Source organism: Misgurnus anguillicaudatus, chromosome 11 (assembly GCF_027580225.2).
Source record: "Misgurnus anguillicaudatus chromosome 11, ASM2758022v2, whole genome shotgun sequence".
In the NCBI taxonomy this organism is placed as follows: Eukaryota; Metazoa; Chordata; class Actinopteri; order Cypriniformes; family Cobitidae; genus Misgurnus; species Misgurnus anguillicaudatus.
In genome coordinates this window covers 11,524,031-11,546,426 of record NC_073347.2, presented here as the reverse complement: position 1 = coordinate 11,546,426, position 22,396 = coordinate 11,524,031, and the positions used below count along the sequence as shown (strand labels likewise).

General features: G+C 35.8%; 2 protein-coding genes across 9 annotated transcripts in view; one reads left to right on the top strand and one right to left on the bottom strand.

Moving 5' to 3' along the window:
- Window positions 1-6,020: 6,020 nt before the first annotated feature.
- Window positions 6,021-20,059, bottom strand: pitx3 (paired-like homeodomain 3). The gene is made up of 4 exons (XM_055170837.2): window positions 19,803-20,059; window positions 13,921-14,047; window positions 10,569-10,774; window positions 6,021-7,320 (listed from the first exon to the last, which is right to left on the bottom strand). Exons 2-4 carry the CDS (start codon window positions 14,027-14,029, stop codon window positions 6,754-6,756), a joined length of 882 nt encoding a protein of 293 aa, XP_055026812.1. The 5' UTR covers window positions 14,030-14,047; window positions 19,803-20,059; the 3' UTR covers window positions 6,021-6,753.
- A 1,296-nt stretch (window positions 20,060-21,355) lies between these two features.
- The window catches only part of gbf1 (golgi brefeldin A resistant guanine nucleotide exchange factor 1), an 88,360-nt gene continuing 87,319 nt past the window's right edge, over window positions 21,356-22,396 (top strand). For all 8 annotated transcript variants that reach the window (XM_055170842.2, XM_055170841.2, XM_055170839.2 and 5 more), the window contains exon 1: window positions 21,356-21,514. The gene's annotated coding sequence lies outside the window, so the exon portion shown is untranslated. The remainder of the gene's footprint in view (window positions 21,515-22,396) is intronic.

The following is a 22,396-nucleotide window of genomic DNA, read 5'->3' as shown; positions in this document are numbered from 1 at the left end:
AAAGCTGTAAGGGTTAATTGTCTTGTTGTTATTGTAAGAAGGCCATAATAAAAGCATAAACGTAAATAAAACTGATCATTTGCAAAATGTCAAAAAACATTAAAAGAAAGTGAAAAGACTGAGGCGTAGGCTGTAATTTTTACCAGATGAGGTATAGTGGTTATTTAGTAATTGGTTCTCAAACCCATGTTAATCCTATTTGAAAATATCCTCGAGGTATTTTTTGTCTTTGTGAGATGTCTGTGCAAGTACTGATTTGTGAAAGGTGTCTGCTGCATTGTAGGCCAAATGGGTGAGGTCAACAGCCGGATGTGCATCTGTAGCCACAATGGCTTTTAATGAGTGCATAACCTATGAACTATTTCAGACTTGCAGTGTATTTGAAATCCATACAGGGAATAATCAATGCAGACTATATCTTAATGGTCAGGGAGTTATTTTAATATGCAAACATTTAGGCCATCACTCGTCGTCGTTGTGTCGTCCTATTTGCTTCGGAGGTAGACCGAATCTGCATCTCGCTTACATGATTCCTAGAGAGAAAGAAATGAAAATTACTGTATACGTGCAAGATGAAGCAGGCTCTCAGGCCAAAGGGAAGAGTGCAAAATAACCGCCAGCTTCTTTACAATTTACTGCTGGAATTTTAATCCTGCTAATGTATTACAATTGAGGGTTAGGACTATAACACTGGCATGGTCTCGGGGGCAGAAAGGTGCTCTTATCTGGGGCTATTAGAACGGTAATTCATTGCAAATAATAGATATACTACACGTAATCCACAAAAGTTGAAGCACTTTTTTGCATGTTTGGCTTCTAAGTTTAGCAAAAGAAGTACTTTTGTGTTTTTTTTCTTGTTATTGTGGAAACATCAGTAATAGCAAAAGAGTGAAATTGTAAGTAATTGTAAGGGAATAGCTCTTATCTTGTATCCTCTCAGGAGTGAAATGGGTGTGAGACATTGTGTGGTCTGTGAATTTACACCTGCCCCAGGCATCAGCGTGTGGGGTTACTCTAACAATCTCTATTGTATCTATGTACTGAGATCTGTCTAACAGGGCACAAAGACGACTACAACTAATCATGTAATGGCAGATAAGCTGCTGTGAACGCTGCGTTTCTTAGCAGATAAAGTTTTGGAAGCTGTTTAGACAGAAAGAATTCGACTGTAAGCAGACTTAGGCTCCAGGTGTCATATATAGTCTGCTATGTTGTTAGGAATGATGCAGAAGAATTAGTTCATCTGTATTTTTTATATGCTAACAATTTTTAAACCATACAGAATTGTACGGTAACTAAACAGAAGAGACCCCAATGCTGTTTTTTTTTTAAATAATAATTGCAATTTTAAAAATGTATTATCTTAATTTGCATTGATAAGCTGACTAAACTAATTTGATTGAGTAAACTCGTTCCCTCAATTCAATTAAATAATTGGTCTCCCAAAAACGTATTCACTGTAAAAAATGTCTGTAGAAGTTACAGTATTACTGGGTTCTGGCAACTATCTGCCAGTAACTTACTGTAGATTTTACATTTATGTTATTTACTGTCAACAGTTTGTTCAAAGTTAAATAAACATGAAACATTTTCAGTCTTTATCTTCTACAGTAAGTTACTGGCAACCAGCTGCATAATTACAGCAATTTTATTGCAGCTAGTTGCTGGTAACTTACCGTAGATTTAAATTTATGTTAAGTACTGGCAAGAGTTTGTTCAAAGTTAAACACATTTTAAATATTAACAAGTCTTTGTCTTTACAGAATAAAACTACAGTAACGGCCTCGTGCAAAGCATTCTGGGAACCAGAAATCATCATCAACCTTTTTCTGTTTTTTGCTTCAGATTTTGTTTCCCAGAATGTTTTGCTTGATGCTGTTTTTTGGTTTTACTCTGGAAAGACAAAGACTTAAAAATGTTTAATGTTCATTTGAACAAAATGTTGCCAGTTAATGACGTGGATTTAAATCTACAGTAGGTTGCCGGCATCCCAGCTGCAATAACACTGTAATTTCTACAGATTTTTTTACTGTGTATATTTAGGTTCACTTAACATGGTGGCCACTGAATGGAAATACTGATCACCTGAATGGTGACTTCACAAAAAAAAAATATATATATATATATATATATATATATATATATATATATATATATAATTTACAACAAAAAAACTGTGTAAAAGAGTGTAAAACACTTAGAAATGTTATTAAGAACTGTTTATATTTCCCATCAGACTGATGGGAAATATAAACTGATGGCATCAGTTGTTATTTTTTGACCAAAATTAAATAATTAAAAATGTTCAGGTGCAAGGGCTTATGGGTATTACTCACAGCATTTTGAACTGATAATTTCAAGTTATTTGCACTTGAATTTTAAGTTTATGGTTTTTGTAAGTTAAATGAACAAAGATGGTTAAAATGTATCCAGAATGCAAAATTTAAGTCATGGTTGCTTGACTTTTTAAGTACAAACAGCGTTAGGGCTTACAGTGTGTTCCTTTGTTAATGCCTTTAGCTTTAAGCCTTTTGTTGTATCAGAAAAGAGACATGCACTTTTCATAAATTTGACTATCATCCAAAGTAGTTATGCTGATTCTGTCTGGGGCCTATTTGATGGCAGTAAAAATGATTTGTAGAAAAATAAAATAAATGAAGGTAACTGTCGAGAATTACAACAATGCTGTGTACCAAAATGTATTCATTGCATTTTATTATTATTTTATATTTGGAGTCTCCAAATAGATATAATGTAACTTTGTGTATAGAAAAAGTCATGATTGTAATGCTCAATATAATTTTTTAAGTGAAACACTGAACTCTCTTAGAAGAGGACGTGATGGTAAAAATATATATGAGTTTTATTTGACATGCCGAAGCAATGGCATATCAGATAATTTTAACTAATGACTAGAAAAACTAGAAAGCATTTTTCTCATTTTTAAAGTCAAATTTTATTGAAGGTTTCAAACGTTCATTAAATACTCGTCATTTGGCACGTCGTGCGAGTAGGTCATGAAACAAATATTATTGAGACAAGAGAGTTTCCATTTGCCTTTGATCAATTTGTCTTGTTAATAATTCGAGAGAGCCAGGCAGGCAGACTTTAATTTCTTTAATCCTCATTTGGAACATAGTATAAAAAGACATGACATTTCTTCAGTCTAGCTCTCTGTCTGTTTTTATTTTTAATACTAATTATTATAACAAAGGCAACCTGTTCACACTTCAATTACGTTTATCCAATTTTCACTTTTAATTTTATCTTAGTGCCCCGTGACATGAATTCCCTGTACCAAAATTACCAATCCTAATTAAACCATCGACCTCCAATAATATATTATGCAGTTACCAAATTGGGGCAGCAGTTCATGTTACAAAATGCCATTATATACTGTAAGATGAGTTTTATTAATGAGCTTTTTTAAGGAATCATCCTTTGTGTATCAATTTTCATAATATCCTGTTCCTAGTCCTTATATTCTAAAATAATTGTACTAAGTTATGAATTCTGGCAGTAAAGTATTTGATTTGAATTTACAACAGCAATTATTTATGTTTTGTAAACTCTAACAAGCTGCTTGATTTACAATCTGCTCTTGAATAAATTATGCATAAAGTCATGAAATTGAAGAAATGGAAGTTGAAGGATTATGTGATAAGTAATCATTTCGTGACGCTCAGTCAGTGAATCTCAACAAAAGACAAACAGAGAATGTCACAATGCCCTATAGGCATGCGAGGGCTATTTTTGTATGTCAAATCTTACCCAATTACACTTGAAGGTAATTGAGCAGACCATGCTCTTTTGCATGATGTCATGCTACAAAGCTACAGTACACTTTTCGAATGATTGTTTGTGTGCAGTTGACTTAGTTGTGGTAAAATGGTCATGCCTGAAATCCCTCAGAAACACAAAACAACCTTAATTTCTATCATGCTGTGTGTACGCACACTTCATGCATGCTTTTAAATAAACAATATGCAATGAGTCCTAAAATGAAACTTTTGAGTTTGTCGATAACAGCTTCGCAGGTCATGCCCATTGTAAATGTGTTATCTCGGTTCATAGTCTGTTTTGTGAGGTGCACAGAGGATGTTTACCCTCCAGTGAGATATTGATTTAAAGTACTCAACATGGATCATCATTCTGACCTTTCCTCACCTCCAGTCACACATCATGCTCCCAACCGGATAGACTCCACTGCTTTTATTACGTGACCATTCGTTTTATAAGGCTGCCTCGGCTAAATCCTATTTCAATTGCTTTAGGAAGGCTGTACAGTAATAATTTCTTTGTCACGCTGATTTTACTTTGTTGTATATATTCCTTTTAACACTAAACTCATTTGCATATTAGTAAATTTGTACATTTGTAAACAGAATGGTAGTAGACAAGGCTTTCAAACAAGCCAGGCCTGAAATATGACATTCTTTAATTCATTTGTTTGTTTGTTTTTTGTTGAACATCACAAAATGTCCACAATATTCCATTTTCTTAAAAAAAATCCAGATAATTTACTCACCACCATGTCAATGTTGAAGTCTTTGTTCAGTCGAGAAGAAATTATGTTTTTTGAGGAAAACATTGCAGGATTTTTCTCATTTTAATGGACTTTAATAGAACCCAACACTTAATACTTAACTCAACACTTAACAATTTTTTTTAAACAGAGTTTCAAAGGACTATAAACGACCCCAAAAGAGGCATACGGGTCCCATCTAGCGAAACAATTGTCATTTTTGACAAGAAAAATAAAAAATGTGCACTTTTAAAGCACTTCTCAACTTCTCGTCTAGGTCCGGTCCTGTGATGCGCCAGCGTGACCTCAAGTAAATGCGTAATGACATCAAAAGGTCACGTGTTTCATATATGAAACGCACATTTGCGGACCATTTTAAACAATAAACTGACACAAAGACATTAATTAGTATCATTCGACATACGGTTCTCTTTCTTCACACTTGTAAACACTGGGGCGGAGTTTCGCGTTCGTCTTCACGTGATGACGTATTGCGTGAGGTCACACTGGCGCACCACAGGACCGGACCCAGACGAGAAGCCGTGGTTCAAAAGTGCATATTTCTTATTCTTCTTGTCAAAAACGACAATCGCCTCGCCAGACAAGACCCTTATGCCTCGTTTGGGATTGTTTATAGTCCTTTGAAACGCCGTTGAAAAAAACTGTTAAGTGTTGAGTTAAGTATTAAATGTTGGGCTCCATTAAAGTCCACCAAAATCAGAAAAATCCTGCAATGTCCTCCTCAAAAAACACAATCTCTTCTCGACCGAACAAAGAAAGACGTCAACATTTTGGATGACATGGTGGTGAGTAAATTATCTGGATTTTTTTTTAAGAAAATTGACTAATCCTTTAAAAAATACTTCAATTGGTAACACCTACAAAAATAAGTTGTTTCAACTTACATTTTTCTCCTAAAGTGAAACAAAAGTAAAATTTTACGTTGAACACCATTTTTTTTCAATTGAAGTAATTGTTTAAGTTGATTCACTTTTTTACATACTTTTGCTAATCTTATTCAGATGACATGACTGAATGTTTTTGTAAAGGCTTAATCGTATTAATTTCACTGTGGCTGTTAACCTGAGCGAGTTGCTCTGTTGTCACCCTCGAGAGGCTTGTCTCATGCACACATGTAATCTTGGCATCATTCCCTCGGAAGTTCGAGGCACCGCACCAAGAATTCCCGCGTTACGGGATAGCGAGCGGAGCTCTGTGGAAGTCTCTCCAAGACTGTAGGTCAAACAGATCAGTGACAGGCCAACGAGAACATCTATATCGCTGCATCTCTTGTTCTCCCGCACTGACACTTCTGTGGTATAATGTTGCCGCGGACCTGAGGTTACATTGCTATGGCGTCATGAGGACTTTGTGCTCGCTTTTGACCAGGTTGGCGTCATGCGACGACCCCAAACGTCATGGATAGTGATTAAACCTTTTGCCATATTTCCTTAATAATAGTTTATTTCGTTTTTTTTAATGAGACAAAGCAGGCTACACCAGAAAAAGCTTGTTTTTATAACAACTGCACTCTTACATACATTATATTACAGACTCCTTTTTTGGAACACCACACAAATCTATTTACTCAATGGCTTTTTAGTCATTTCTTTTATGTAAAGTCCTAATTTTCAGAGTTTTTCAAGCTACTCACTGCTATAGGTTTTGTCTCTGTCATCTTATAACAACCTTTGACCCTTGACCTCTGACCTTAAGTGAATGGAATTCACAACAAAGATTAAAATTCTTCAAGGAGGAACATCATGGTACATCAGTCCAGGCTTTGCTCTTGATGAACATGCTTCTCTCATCAATAAAATACTACATTTCAAAAAAAAAAAAAAAGATCACGTACAATACAGAATCCATTATGTACACCCCCTCGTCTGTACCAATATCACATGAACTGATGGTGCGAGATTCAAGGTCTTCCCGTTAGTGCAGTGAAAGTTTTTCGGTCCTCTTTGTACTTCATAATCATGCAGTGGACAAAAGCTTTTAAACAGTTGGTCTGTTCGGCGACAAAGTCTCGACATGTTTTCGCGTGAGTTCTTTGAGGCATGGTCCATTGTGAGCTTAAATTCTCTCTCGCGCGGTCCGTGCTGAGCTTTTCTCCGGAATATAAACAAGTTCGCACTGCATCTTCGCAGATGCCTCGGAGTGAGATGTCGGGGGGGCGTGACGATGGGTGTTGGCTAGACGAGTGCGTTAAGTTCGGGTCTGGGGCTTCATACCGGCCGGTCCACAGCGTACTGGCAGGGGCTTAGGTTGGACACGGGGTTCTGCACGGCGGGGTAAGCGAAGTTGGCGTGCTGTTTGGCCTTGAGCCGAAGGCTGGCTAGACTGGAGTTACAGGTGTCTCTGTACATGTACGGGCTGGCCGTGGTGGCGTACGGGCATGTGGCTGCTGAAACCGCTGCAGAATTGAGGGTGGGGCTGTTCAGGTTGTTCAGGTTTCCGAGGTTATTGAGGCCCGAGCCGGGAACCCCAGCCACGGCAGAGGTCACCATGGAGGAGGCCATGTTCATGGAGGGGATGGAGCTGGGCGGGGAGAACATCGGCTGGGAGGACAGGGGACTTACATTCATGGAGTTAAAGAAAGGAAAGCTTTTGGCCGATAAAGGGCTGCTGGCCAGGCTCTTGGTCGCCCAGTTGTTGTAGGAGTAGCCCGAGTACATGTCGTCATATGGCTGCATGAGTCCATTGAACTGGGCGCCGAAACCGTTCTTGCAAAGCTCGGCTTGCTGGTTCCTTTCTCTCTTTCTCCATTTGGCACGGCGGTTTTTAAACCACACCTGTTTGAAAGACAGCATGGAAATGATGTCAAAATAGTTTTTGAACAATAGCTTGTGAAAATACAATTCAATAGCACAGTGGGAATGATTAATAAATAGTCACAAAATGGTCCCTCACTGGGGCAGTACCCTTTCAAAAAGTATATAATTGCACGGTCATATAAGTCCCTCAGAGGTACATACTGGTACCAAATGTATACATATTTCTACCTAAATAGTACATTAGGACCTTACTGCACCAGTAGCAGCTCGAGTCCAGTGTATTAAGAGTATAATAATGCACATGCACTGTCAGTGTCATCCAATGCAATCAATTATTTGTTGTTAAAGCACATAAGCAAGTCTCCATCTAAAATGCCATATTCTGTATCACTGTAGTATTAGTGTTGTGTTCCTAATATAGAGTTTTACAGAACTTTAATATCAAATATTTAATCATTTTAAACACCCTTCATCATTTGATTCGAACCAGAAAAGTTCTGCCAGGCAGAATTTAAGTGCTTGATTTATTAAACTAATTTATTCACTTATTATGAATTTCCTCTGTGAGAAATGTCATTAAAAACTTCCCTCACATTTAGTCGATTTTATATCCTATTTTTAGGGGATATTGGGTGGATTAAAGTTTTAATGTGAAAATTTAAATGAACGTCTTTCATTTAGCTCTCTGTGTGAATTATCAGCCCTTTTTCTTTGTCAATCTTTTTTCTCTGTAAATGTTCATAGTTTGTAATTAGTAAAGAAAAACAAAACCTCTAAAGCTTGGGTTTAATTATAAGGTTTGTAATTTAAATACCTTCATTTATATGTTGGGGTTCTGTACATGAAACGTCCATTATATGAGAGAGGCACATTAAAATGAATTTGCCACATTATATATGCACTCTAAAAAGCAAACGGTGCTAAATACCACCGTTCACTGGCTCGTAATGATAGGGGAACTATTTTAAGTGCCATATAGCACCTATGAAGTACCTGTGTGGCACCTGTGTAGAACCATGTTGTGCTATATAGAACCATATCTGGTGCTATAGTGGTGCTATATCACCCCTGGATAGGTGCTTTATATGTGCTAAAAATGGTTCTTGATTACCAGCTATTTAGCACCAATTTTTAAGAGTGTATTGCATTATACACTTTAAAAATGGCTGGTTTATTGTTTACCCATGTTGGGTAAATATTGGACAAAATACACGCTGGGTTAAATATGTTATTATGAATTAATAGTTGAATTAACCATGGGTTATAATAGCCCAGCAGTTGGGTTAAAACAACCCAGCATTGGGTATATTTTAAAACAATGGTGTGTTCTGTCCAATATTTACCCCACATGAGTCAAAAACCCAGCCATTTATAATGTACATGATCAATGAAAAATGAAAAATCAGTAGTAAATAAATAAACAAACAAATAAATCTTTTTTTATAACTCATTTTATGAAGAAGTACTACACTCTAAAAAAATGCTGGGATGTTTTCAACCCAGCATTGGGTAAAAAGAGACAAAATGAGCTGCTGGGTCAAAGCAACCCAGAATTTTTTATAATTGACCCAACAATGGGTTAAAACAACGCAGCATTTTTGGTTAAAACAGCCCAGCATTTTAGGTTAAAACAACCCAGCATTGTGGGTTAAAACAACCCAGCATAGGTTAATTCAGTGGTTCTCAAACTGTTTGGCGTGCGCCACCCCCCCAAAGAAAATTCATGACATAAAACAACACAGAATTTTAATTACACAAAACATATAAAATTATATAATGTAGTGCTGTTGGTTAGTAGCTGTATTTTTATAACGTTTAATCGCAATGTCATAAAACTGGGACCCTCTGGCACCATCTCGCACCCCCAAACAGGGGCTTGCCTCTCTGTTTAAGAAATACTGCGTTAAATAACTTTTGTCATTGCACATAAATATTCTGAAATTAAATAAGACGGATTGTCTCAGTTTCTCATATTTTTTTACCAGAGTTTGCATTATTGCACAACTGCGATTCAGTCTGTTTTCTGGATATTATAGATATATTAAGATATTATAATATTAAAGATCTATTTAGATCTATTTATATCATTTACAGCATAGTGTAAATGATAGCAGTTTATATTGGGAGACAGGGAATACCCGTCTTTGTAAATGTTCCACTGACACTCTGGCAATGGTGTTTAAAGCCGTACCAAAATAACTGGATGTCAAATATAGCTTGATAGTCAGTGTGTTCCCTCTGTTTTGGCATGCATGTATTTCATAATTCAATCTTTAATTTTAGATTAAAATGCTTTATATGTGTTTTTCAAAGTTCTGTATGGACAATCACGAGTTAATGTTAGCAAATTGCTCTAATTGCATTTTAAGACTATGACATGTGAAATGAACATGGAAACCGTGCGTGGCCACAGCATTTGGAGATCAAACCTTCATGAGTCATGTGTGGTCCATTGCAAAGAGTTTTTAAAGCACCCTGGGTCAACCTGGCATTAGGTCAGGGACATGATTTAGGGTTTGTGTGTTTATTAGGAGCACATGCTCTATCAATTGCGTAAATCAATATGACAGCAGAAGCATGCGGAATATGTGGCATAAGGTTCCAGCCAGGATTAGTGACACGCATACACAGTTCAGGAGGCCACTGGTAGACATTAGGATAGAGGTATCTCTAACTCAGTTGTTCTTTCAAAATAACAACCAAGACTGCGTGCTATGTGACCTTTCCTCTGTCCAACATGAATCTGATCCATTAGATGCGAGCCAGCCGAGGAGGTAGCGATTGTATTGTCATCCATCAGAACAGAAGCCCACCTGCTCTCTTTGTGTTGTGCTTCGCTGACCAAACTCACAGGGGCTCAAAAACTTTCACAGTGGGTTTCTCAAAGCAAACTCTTAATCGCGGTAATCTCAATATAAAATAGAAAATGCCGTAAGCTCTCAATACCAAGCTGAACACCCTGGAATAGTCCAGACCTATAATTTATGTCCTGTGGGTTAAAGGGGCACCCTTTCATTATACACAGTATCCAAATTCACTTCAGTGATGGCATAGTGTGCATAACTCCTTATCTTTGTCAAGCCAGCCACTGTGTCGCAACATTTCTGATCATAACAGCCACAGAAATGTTCGAGAAGATGCTGAGAATAGTCATACAGTTACACATAAGTGACACAATTAATCTATATATTTTTCATATATGTGTGTTCCCTGGGATCGAACCCATGACCTTTGCGCTAATAACACAATGCTACAGGAATGCGTACCCGTACTCTTGCTTCTGTGAGGTTGGTCCACACAGCGATCTCCTCTCGTGTGCTCATGTCGGGATAGCGGTTTCTCTGAAAGGTGGCTTCCAGTTCTTGGAGCTGCTGGCTGGTGAAGTGCGTTCTCTGCCGGCGCTGTTTCTTTTTTAAAGAGCCGTCCTCTGGGTTTGACTCATCTGTGTGGTTCTGATGGGACTTCTCTGTGTCTGTTCAGAGTCAGAAAGAGCATTGATAAACAGCTCCAAAAATGCTTACTGTTTACATTATTTTACATAAATATATGTATATGCATTTGAGTAAATACAGGATACAACAACAGATTGTCATATAAACAATGCAAATTATGCAAAGCTGTGGATAAACGAAGAGCACAAATGCAAAAACCTTTAAGTGCATCTGACATGTTTTCTTGTAAATGAGCATTTTCATCTGCCTTCAAATTGGTATTTTTGAATGCCCTGGCGTTGGGATTAAGCGGATTTGAAGCGAAAGTATTTGATGAAGGTATAATACGTGTTGAGGGTTGGTTAATATCATTATCTTATTCTTGATGGAGGTGGCATTTAGCACCTTTTGCATCTGAGCTCCTCACACACTCTTAAAATGCTGCTTTTTTGCAACAAATGGTTGGGAAAAAATAATTAATTTGAAAAATGTCCATATTTGACCCAACAAATGTTTAAAAGAAACCATACACTCTAAAAAAAAACGATTTTACACTGGGTTGTAATTAACTCATGCTGAGTTGTTTCAACTCAAAATGCTGGGTTGTTTTTACCCATTGGGTCAAATATAAACATTTAACCCAGCTGCTGGACTCGTCCCTTTTTGACACAACACTGGGTTGAAAATATTCCAGCATTTTTTAGAGTGTAAACCCAGTGGTTGAGTTTGTCCACATTTACAAAAAAATATATGTTTTTTAAACCAGTATTGTGTTAAAACCCTATAATGTTAAATTGATCCAAATCATAACAATATGTTAAAACAATACAGTATATTGGGTTGAAACAACCCAGCGTACATTACAATCTAACAGGTTGTGTTCGTCCCTTTTTGACCTAACGTTGGGTTAAAAATAACCTAGCATCTTTTAGAGTGTATGAACTAATTACAAAAATATATTTCTGTTAATTATTATTTCTGTTTTGGTTCATTTCCATTTAGAAAAGCAAGAATGAGATGCAGGCTATATTTTCTACATCTGATGAGAATCCTTCTATGGTGTAGAGTTCTGCAAATTGCAAATTTAAGACCCCACTGAAAGGACTAAATTAGCTGGCCACATAATCCTGGGATCAGCCATTAGTGACAGGGCAGGTTTGGGGCTGTTTGGCAAGAGCTTAACTCTCTAGGAGCATTTCTAACTAATCAGCAAGCTTTCCAGGACTCCACAGGACCTCCAAGAAAACCAATAAGACATCATGCTGCCATCTGTCAGTGGACAGATACCCTTTAACTCTGACAAACTCATCCGCTAAGCATAACTTTAAAATAAAACAAACCACTAATTCTTGTGTTCGTCAATTAAGGGTTAAATTAAATTCAATAATAGCTTGTATAAATATATTTTACTAGACAAAATAGATGGGAAGAAATTGCAGAGAGATCTAGATATAAAATTGCAGTTTTCATCTATCGGTTTAATGGAAGGCCGTTGAATGAATTCCTTTGAATACCTTTAAGTATTTTATTTTAGTCATAGCCTGTTGCATTACTGTCACCTCTTAACTTGTTGTTTAGTTATTTATAATAATGCGGTAAACATTTTACTTAAAGAGAATAGTGATGTGCTTTCTGAAAGCACGCTGGAAATAGATTCGTTAGTTGACTAAAAATAAACCTTTCGTTCAACACATGATTTTTAATCGAAATTAAACAAATGTAGAACCATAAACATTTGATTCATTGAAATTTATTTTATTTAATATTATTTGAACACTTTGTGGGTGTATTGGTCTTAAAAGCTTATGCAAAAACGTAGATAATTTTTAAATTATTTTCGCCTTAAATAAAACTTTTTTTCTCTTAAAGCAGTGACAAATCTTTTACCGAAGACTAAGTAAAGAAATAAGTTTAGTTGGGCTTCTCCACTGAAATGTAAGTATACAATCAAAGTTAAAAAGCGGAAATGTGTACATTTAATTTAAATTATTTTAATGATGTTAGGGTTTATACTATAGCCTGCTTACATTTTATACAGACAAATTTCTGTATTCTTTAACTAATTTTTTTAAAGCCCAACCTATTTTTCTATAGAGGTTAGTAATGCTTTTTAAAATGAGCATCATTTCACATAACGCAGTATGATATAATATAGAAAATCGTATATAAATCGTATTGGCTATAAATTGATGAGTTTTCCGTATTTGACCAATCAGATACGACGTTTTGTCATAATTAAACTGTCATCTGCTGACGAAGGTACTTCACAGCCAGTTTAAAACTTAAATTACGGTCCCAATGTCTAAAACACACATTTGTCGATTTTAGTTTTTATAGATCCAGCACAACAAGTCAGCCACACTAAATTAAAATAATGTTGCTTTGATTAATCTCTTTTTTTGCGCCTTTTGAAAAGATGTATTGTTGTGACGCGTATTATTCTGTGCAATTTTAGGCTATATGCCTCTTTTTATAATATAGTTACAGTAAGGTAATTTTATTGTATGAACTGATTTTGTCTTATTCTATTTATGACTGCTTAATCCTCTGTCCTATATCTCAGTAAAGCGCACATTCATCAGTGCATATCGCATATCGCCGTCTTATAGTTTTTCTCTTTCCACAGGTGTTTGGGTTTATTCGCATAGGCCTATTGACTTAGTCATTTGGATACCAAATTTGAGGCTGCACAGGAATGAATAATTTATGCACCGTGTAGCACATGATTGGGTGGCCGGGATCTTCTCCTTCACATGGCGACTGTCCATGCACAGAGCACCATGGTAGACTATCTAACATCTGTAAATCGTAGGCCTGGATTCAAATGAACCCAGCTTATTCAAAACTACACCCAAAGACGTGGAGTTGTTATTACACGTACACTTCAACGTGAACAACAATTAACTAGAAAAAAACTGACATAAATAAAGGCATTTAGGTAAACATTCAGTCTAACAGCTGGGCCACTGTCATTATCACTATCAACCACAGCATTGATATTGAAGAGGAAACGAAAAAGTTCAAAAAAAGTCTGTATTTTCAAAAAACAATTTACTTATTTGTTAAACAGTAAATGGCCTTTGTAATATGCTTCATATTTTTCCTTGTACATGGCATATTCAGGACACTTTAAAATCCTGCTTTAAGCGCAATGTTTGAATGTTGATTAATGTGTCCATGAACTGACCGCTGTTGTCCTGGCCTTTGCATCCTGGATCGTGCTGAGGAGTCCCGGAGTCAGAAAGAGACAGTGCCGGGCTACGGGCCTCACTGTCCGTTAGAAGGTTAAAATCCATAACCTCGACCGCCAGGCTCTGCGAATAGCACAGCATCATATTTACATAAATGACAATTCATTTCAACGATAACCTACATCATACACACAAGCTGAACCAAGAGAAACAACCTTCATTGTTTACTTTGGTTCACACTGTATCTCATTTTATTCCGACTCGTGCTGCACGCGAGCTCAGAGTCAGACATTAACTTCATTTTCAATACCTTTTTTTAATAAATGCCTTTATATGTTTTTTAAACACCTTTATTTTGTTCAAGAATAGCAGAATTAAGCATAGTTGCTTATAGATTCAAAGGAAGAACACATCGTTGTAGCTAAAATGTACTAAACTAAAAAGGCATGATGGCCTTTTGCTACCTGTCAATCCTAAAAAATATTAGGACTGAAATATTTATTAATATTTATTAAAAAAATAATTTGCTTTGTTGCAAATCCCCAGAATGCCAGTTCGCGTTTATTCGTTTACTACTGCAGTCTCTAAAACATAATTTGGCCGTGTCTTCATCAAAGCTATGCAGTACTCAAAGTTCAAAATTACGTGAACTAAATAGCCTTAAATAACAACCTCGTAATAGAGCCTAAAATAACAGCTCGCTTATTTATATAACGGCAGTTAACACCCTAGAGATATGGAGACACACACTCCCTCTCTTACCCCGTCTTGGACTTGACTGTCTGAAGTGTTAAATGAGGTTTACTGTACCGAAAACCCGCGTGCCGCCGACAAGAGTTTACAGTAATGAACGAAAACAGTGTTAAGCTACTTAACATGTGACTTACTTCGCTTGTTCACACGTTGTTGGATTTTAGCTTTCTGAATTTATAAATTGTTAAAATGTGACTCATTTAACTTTGTAAATCAAAAATATTTATTTAAAAAAAAAATCATTATATTTTACATTAGATTTTTTAACCACAGAACTCATCATCTTTCATTAACGAAATAATTACCTAATATTTTATATAGTTAGCTATCAAATTAATAAGTAGTCCTAAATAAATAAATATATGCACGTTTAAACATCTTATTTTCCAATATCCATCAATCACAGAAATGTATCTTGTTGAGGATATTTCTGACGGCCTGTCAGTTGGGGGTTACACAAATGTATTTATGATAGGCTAATGTTATACATTTGAAAAACCGTTCTTCTACATTGAAGAAAGATTTCTTTAAACGTTTAAAATAAAGAGAGTCGGGCAAAACGTAATTTCTGCAACTTTAGAGTATCTTTCATCCGCATTCACGGTTTATCAAAGAAAGATTGACACAAAATTAACTATACTTATTAATTTTGATTATTACAAGCTAATTCGCTTTATCCGTGTTGCTAAATTGCAGATTTTTGCATGTCACCTCAACTAAATCCAATTTTAGGCCCTCATATTTTTTTTCACTATTGTTGTGACCCTGCAATAGAATTACACTTAAATGATAATAAACCTCATCAGTGGCGGGTTGAAATCTGCTTCTACTAGCAATATGTAGGATTTGTTCGTTATAGGTAGCCTAAATAAACTCTTAAAAATATTGTTAAATATTTTTGTTAGCCTACTGTTTAGCACTTTGGGATCAGACAGGGTCCCGGAACAATAAATTAAATATATTTCTAATAACGAGCTATTTACGGGGTGATTTTATAAATAAGCACTTGCTCTGTTGTACAGTAAGGCGTGAGTTGATCTTAAAACTATTTGCAATGTTATAGAAAAAATAGCATTAGAAAATCATTAGGAAGTTATACATTTCGTTTGAAGAGGTCATGTTTTATTCATATAATAGTCAGTCTATATTAAATACCTGTCTGCTTTAAAACGAATTATAATTTAATTAATCAGTGAAATGTTACAAGTATCTGATATATAATTTCTTTTTCATTCTTTCTTTCTTTCTTTCTTTCTTTCTTTCTTTCTTTCTTTCTTTCTTTCTTTCTTTCTTTCTTTCTTCTTTTTTCTTACCTGCAAAAACAAATTAAGGTAGACATGGATTCTTCCATCCATTTGAGAAAAGCATAGTTCAGTAACAGTAGTGTGATTCAAGTAAAAATATCAGTATTCATGAGGTGATGAACCCTCAGGATGTACAGATTACCAGTGAAGATAAATAACAATGACATATTAATATGACTGATTTACAACGCTTTCATTGAAAACATGTAAAACTAGTATCTACTAAATCACATTTTCCATCAAGTTTTGCACCAAATAATAAACAACCGGTTTTCACAATCTTTGATTTTCAAGTAACGATAAAAAATGTCATGAATGTGTTTAGTACACTTCCAAATTCTCTGTCTAAAATAGGAGCTAAATAGAGAATGAGGTGTGCATTAAGTAGATGCCTCAGGTTGTGAAGAGTTGTTCTGAACTCAATATAATGACTCCGTAAGGAAAACATTTGGATAACAAATACATGCTTAGCCAAAGATGGGTGTTCTGTTAAATTATAATGCTTTGTTGCAGTGTGCACAAGACAGCATGTCATTTCGTTGTAGATTTGTGTGATAGCTGCTGTAAAATCACTAAATGTAATTCATTAATGCTCCTCACCTTGGTCAGAGGTATATGTGATGTAATCTGATTATTTCATCCTGATTGGTAAAGGTGTCAATGACACCAAGGAAGTTTGACATTATTATGTTTCAAACTTTATAAAGGGTCCTATAAAGATTGTGGGCCAACAAGGGTCATCAAAGACTTCATGCAAATGTCACAGATGCATTTATAGATTATTGATAGATAGATTTCTTAAATATAAACAAGTAAGAGACAAAAAGGGAAAGTGACAAGTTTGGTCTGACCTTGGTTCATCTCATGAACCAGTTAAAACACTTTTAAATTTGATACGATTTGTTATAAGCCCACTGAAGTGCCTTGGAATGTGTAGCATTATTTGATGTTGACATCAGTTTAAATGAAACAACAGAACTATCGAGAAGACCCTCCTTTTTTAAAATAACCAATAGCATTTCATTCATGGCACAGTCCAGCAAAGAAGCATTGTAACAAAATGTAGAGGGCAGGACATTACAGCATCTGAAGAGCATTTGATTGGACAGAAAATTTAATGAGAAGCTGAAGTGTAGGGTGATGTCATAAACATTTTACACTTTGTTTTAGCTTAGCCAAACTGTAGGATTTGAATGCATCTTCTGTATGATAATTTTGTCAGTGTTTTGGACCATACCGGTTTATATTTATTCTTAAGCCTATAAGAAAAAAGTTTTATTTTAGTTTTATGGGGGCTTTAATTTTCAACTTTGGACTAGGCCTACATAACTTGGACTCATTTGGTGGCAATATAATATAGTAATTTAATATTAATAAAAAGAAACTGGATAGTAGTTAGCTAGAGTTATTTCTAGAGAGCATTTGTGGTATGTATTTAGTAGGCCTCGATGTAAGTTTATTTGAATTATTGAAATATTTCTGCAAATGTGTTTGCTTGTAAAATTTATTTCTATCACCAGTGACACACAATATGTCTTCTTGCCTTTTGGAAAAAATTGACGCAGTCTTTAAACTATTCCTAATGATATGGCCAAGGAAATGCAGGTCGTGTGTTGGTTGGTCCAGTTTATACTCGACATCGATCTCATTAAAAAAATATATTTCCAATAAAAGAAGAGATAATCGAGGTAAAATCCTCACGTTTTTTAGAAGATTGGTGGTCCATCTGTTGGTTCGACACCATATATTTCCAGGGGCTGCTGGTGCATTATCTCAGGAATTATTCATAAACGCGTTGAGAATTAATTCGTTGGATTAAGAGTTGATTAAGATGTGTGTCACTTTGCTGTCTGAGAACTTATTAAGGAGCCACTCGAGCCGGCGGCAGATGGATTTTCAACCCAATGTTTGTAGATGTTAATTTCTCCCCTCCTAACACCCATTTGCATTTGCGTGTGTATGTCAAAAGCGCGGCTTTCCCTACACGCACAGCTCGAGATATCCATGTACCGGGAGATGTTCATCTCAGTATAAGATCGGTCATGTTTATTCCATTACACAGTAGGCTACTCACGCAGTAGTATTAATTGTTCAACCGAGATACAAATGCTTTCGACAATGAAATGAACATCACATCCCCAAAATTCAAGAGAGTTACAGAAAGAGAGAGTGAGAGAGCTGGAAGCAAAATCTGAGTGAAATCCCCACAATTCTATTGGAGCTGATGCCGAAGTTCAGGCCTGTTTTGTGTTTGTTGTAGATGAGACATGACCAAACACAATAGCGTCATGCTCTGTTCAGCCTATGTGGTTTAACCACACATTTTATTAACTATTGATTTCAACGATGTATAACGTTGTTTAAATCTTTTTTGTACTTTTTAAAACTGTTTTGCATAAAAAGCATTCATCGTAACAAAGATAACTATTTAAATATTAAAAAAGAAACATTAAAACAAGCGATATTGTGCTCAGTTCAGAATAAGTTAATATCTACAGTCAGTCATTATTAACGTGAAAATATTTAATGAAAAAGTTAAATTCGGCTAATGTTTTTTGGCTGTTTTATAGACCGCATATACATTTTGATAAACATGCGCGTTTAGCTGTGCATTTTTACACCCTGGTAACTGACAAGAAATTTCCTTTATTATTAGTAGAAAACTGAGAGAAACAATCTATAATTAACAATAAATAAACATGTAAGGAAAAATACATTTGACATGTTTTATATTTAAATTATACGAATCGAATTTTTACATTATTTTTTTTAAAGAATCTATAACACTGTATTTTGTAGGACGACGAGCGCGGGTGTACAGCAGGGGAGTTACATATATTTTTTACTGGTCTCTTGCGGCTTCGGAGCACCTGCCATCTATCAATTTGGCTAGGCCTATAGCATGAATGTTTTGATTTATAAAACGAACCATTCTAAAAAATAAAAAAAAAACGAGATTATGAACTTTGAATTTTCTTGTTGCTGTTTTTATAATTCAATAGGCTATGGGTTTTCCATAATTAGGCCTACCATGGTAGGAGCGATCACTGTTAAGACGAGAAAAAAATGTTAAACTAAACGTAGATAATTAGCCTACTCAAATAATTAATTTGCACTCACATAACAGAAGACAAAAACTGGCTTTAATTTAACTTCAGTTGAAGCGTTTGCACAACAAATCTGATTTTAACCACCAGCATAAATGTTTAAATAAAATAATAATTAATTAGTGTTAAAAGTTTTACCACTAATATATTTAGGCAGACATTTTTATAGGCCTAGTCAAAATGTAGCTTTGCTGTAAATTGAAAGCCCCTAATTGATGCATAATTAAATTTCATCAAACAAAGTTGGCACTTTTTCAATGTAAAGAAGCAGTTCGATCAAGTTGAAAACATGTATTTAAAAAATATTTGAAAAAAATATTTATTACATGTAACCCTAATGTATAGGCTAATAGGCTATTATATTATTAAACTTATAGACATTGCATTGGACTTAAAGTAGCCTTCTAGTAGTGTAGTAACACTATAGTAACCTATTGGTAGGTGTTTGCACATTTCTACACAGTTGGACATCATCACATCAACTTCAGCACGATGATAAGTGACGTTGTTTATCTCGTCTCAGTTGCCTCGTGTTCTCTCCTTACAGTTAACTGCACAGCAATTCATAATCAAACTGATCTTAATGAATTCTACGTGCATGAATCATTTCTGTCTAACACGACGCGTCTGAATCCAGTCTATTTTTCGTCAGACCGGACAACATTTCCTGCTCATCACATCACATCTGATCAGCATAATGATACGTCTACTTACATGAAATCCCGGTCTAGTGGAGGTAATCCTCGAAAAATATAGCCTACAACTTTGTCGTGGGTTAGCTGCTTGTTTGAAAGGACGCAGTCGTCATGTAGAAAGTTCCTTTGGATAAGCAAGCGAAAAGACAGGTTTTCCTTTCTCTCTCTCTGTGTGTATGTGTCGGTGTTGTCTGTCATAAGTTTTGGCGGAGAGTGAAGGCTTGATCCCCATGCAGAGGGGGGACTGACTTTAGGCTAAATACCTTGTGCGACAGGTCCACAGCAGACAGGAATGCCCACCCCTTAACTCTCACTCTCTCTCTCTCTCTCTCTCTCTCTCTCTCTCTCTCTCTCTCTCTCTCTCTCTCTCTCTCTCTCTCTCTCTCTCTCTCTCTCTCTCTCACGCACGCTGCCTCGCGCATGGTGAAGGCTGCGGTATAATTACTCCCTTACCTGCAGCTTGTCTCAAACCTAACGAACATGTATATTAGTTAGTAGTATTTTTTAATGGCACCCTAACAGAAATCGCCTTTATACAGTTAACAAAATGTTTTATAATATTCATAATCTATATTCATTTATTTAAAAATAAAAAATATGATAGCCTACATTGATTCTCTTTTGTAGTAATTACAATGTCGGCGTCTAATTAATTTGGATTAACTCGCAGATGAGACTCAGATATTTTGTGAACGAACGAATGACACATATTGCACAATATAAAATGCCATAGCATATGCGATTTTAACCATTTGGTTGAGCTTGGTGTCTTTAGTCACTTTGCAACCATGTTTAAATCTTAGTTATTATGTAATTTTGCATAATAAAAATATATTGAAGCAGACATCCCTCTGTCTGCAGATCCAGCTTCTAGAAAGGACTATAGTCAAAAATAAAACTAAGGGCTTTTAAGTTCAGTGTAACCACAAATGGAAAATAGAGTTTGGACACGATATTAAAATGAAATGTTTAGAGACACACGACTTTTATAATTGTATTAGCCTATAAAGGTTCATATAGTCTACCATTTGTTTATTTTTATTTTTCAATTTTGGACAAACTGGGTCTGTGGATCAGTGCTTAATGTTATTTATATTACCAAATACTTTGGTAATTCTTGAGAATCAAAGGATGCTGTAATGGTCAGTAACATCATAAAAGTGCGTTTTTTAAAGAATCTGACAATATATATTTATCAACTGTTTTATTCGTTTTCTTTATGAAACTGCATAATACTGTAGTAGATACTCTTGAAGACTTTCATTGACAGGAGAGAAACAAACACGAGTATACATCTGGACCCTCCTCCAGTGAGGACAGCCCATTGTTTCGTCATCAGTAAATTCAACCAACTTTGATGGCAGCCGAAGTCCCGCCTACTTTGATCGCTAATATGAAAGTCTTATTGTTGTTCTCCAACGAAACAGTTTCAGCGATGTAATAATACTTTAATAGATAAAGTGTATATTTTCAAGGTAAACTTATGTTGTGTGTTTTGTCACAGTAACGAAGGGTCTTCTTTTAAATACACCGGTCGTAGTGTCAAAAGATCATTGGCTGAAGCAGTTGCCAGTTAACAAGAAATATCATGGTTGGGTGCGCTGCACCATTTCCACGTCAGTAAGTTTGCCTGTGGAGGAGATTACCCACCGGTGACAGAATATCAATCTAATTTCCTGCTATAACAGACAAACATCAGGGCATGACAGCTCTACGTGGACCTGTTTAAATGTAAGCCTTTGTTCAACGCAGTTATTTCGGGATTTATAATTTAATAAACACTGCGCCCATTGACCATTTACTTTGGAAGCCTGCTAAGCTAGTTAGCTAAATGAGTGGAAATGGATCTGAACGCCATTTTGGATTTCGCTGTCTCAAAAACAACAGTGTTTATATTTATTGTCTGTTTTGACAGTTGCATGCAAGGAGAAAGAGACAGAGACTGTTATTAAACGCAGCGAGAGGGACTTGCTGAGAGCTAATTTTTGCGTTTCTCAGGGTAGTTTCATAGCGAAAGTCGTTGTGGTAAACAGCTTGCTAGCTTGTTGACAGTTTGAAAAAGATGCCAGTTTCTGTTTGTTTATTCATAAATCGTTATATTTCCTCATTGCTAGTCATATCCGCAAATGGGGGGTCAGGTAGATGCCCATTTTGAGTGGTCCGTGACTTTAAAATCTGCTTTTGCCTTTGACAAGCAATGGTAGCTGTCACAGCTAGTAGCAGCCTTGCTATCTTACCTGGCCTGCTAATCAATTCAACCTAAAATTAATCAACAATCCTCATAAACCATTGTACATCATATGCTCGTTTAGAAGGCTGTGTATAGACTGTATGAAACCAGAGGCTGATCACATTGTCCAGGTTGTTGGATATGATGGCTATAGCAGTGGGGTTGAGGACTGTCATTAAGATGTTCTCATTAGCATCATGATGTTGGTTGTTAGTACGTGGCTATAAACATTCATGGGTAGGCCCTGGTTAGAAAGCCTACTTGTGGTACATATACACACACGCAGCTTAATCCTTACAAACTTATACCCAGTCTGTGAAAATCCAGCTAAATAATTTTTACTGTTTTCTAATAAGAATCATCCTACATAATGTAAAGAACAT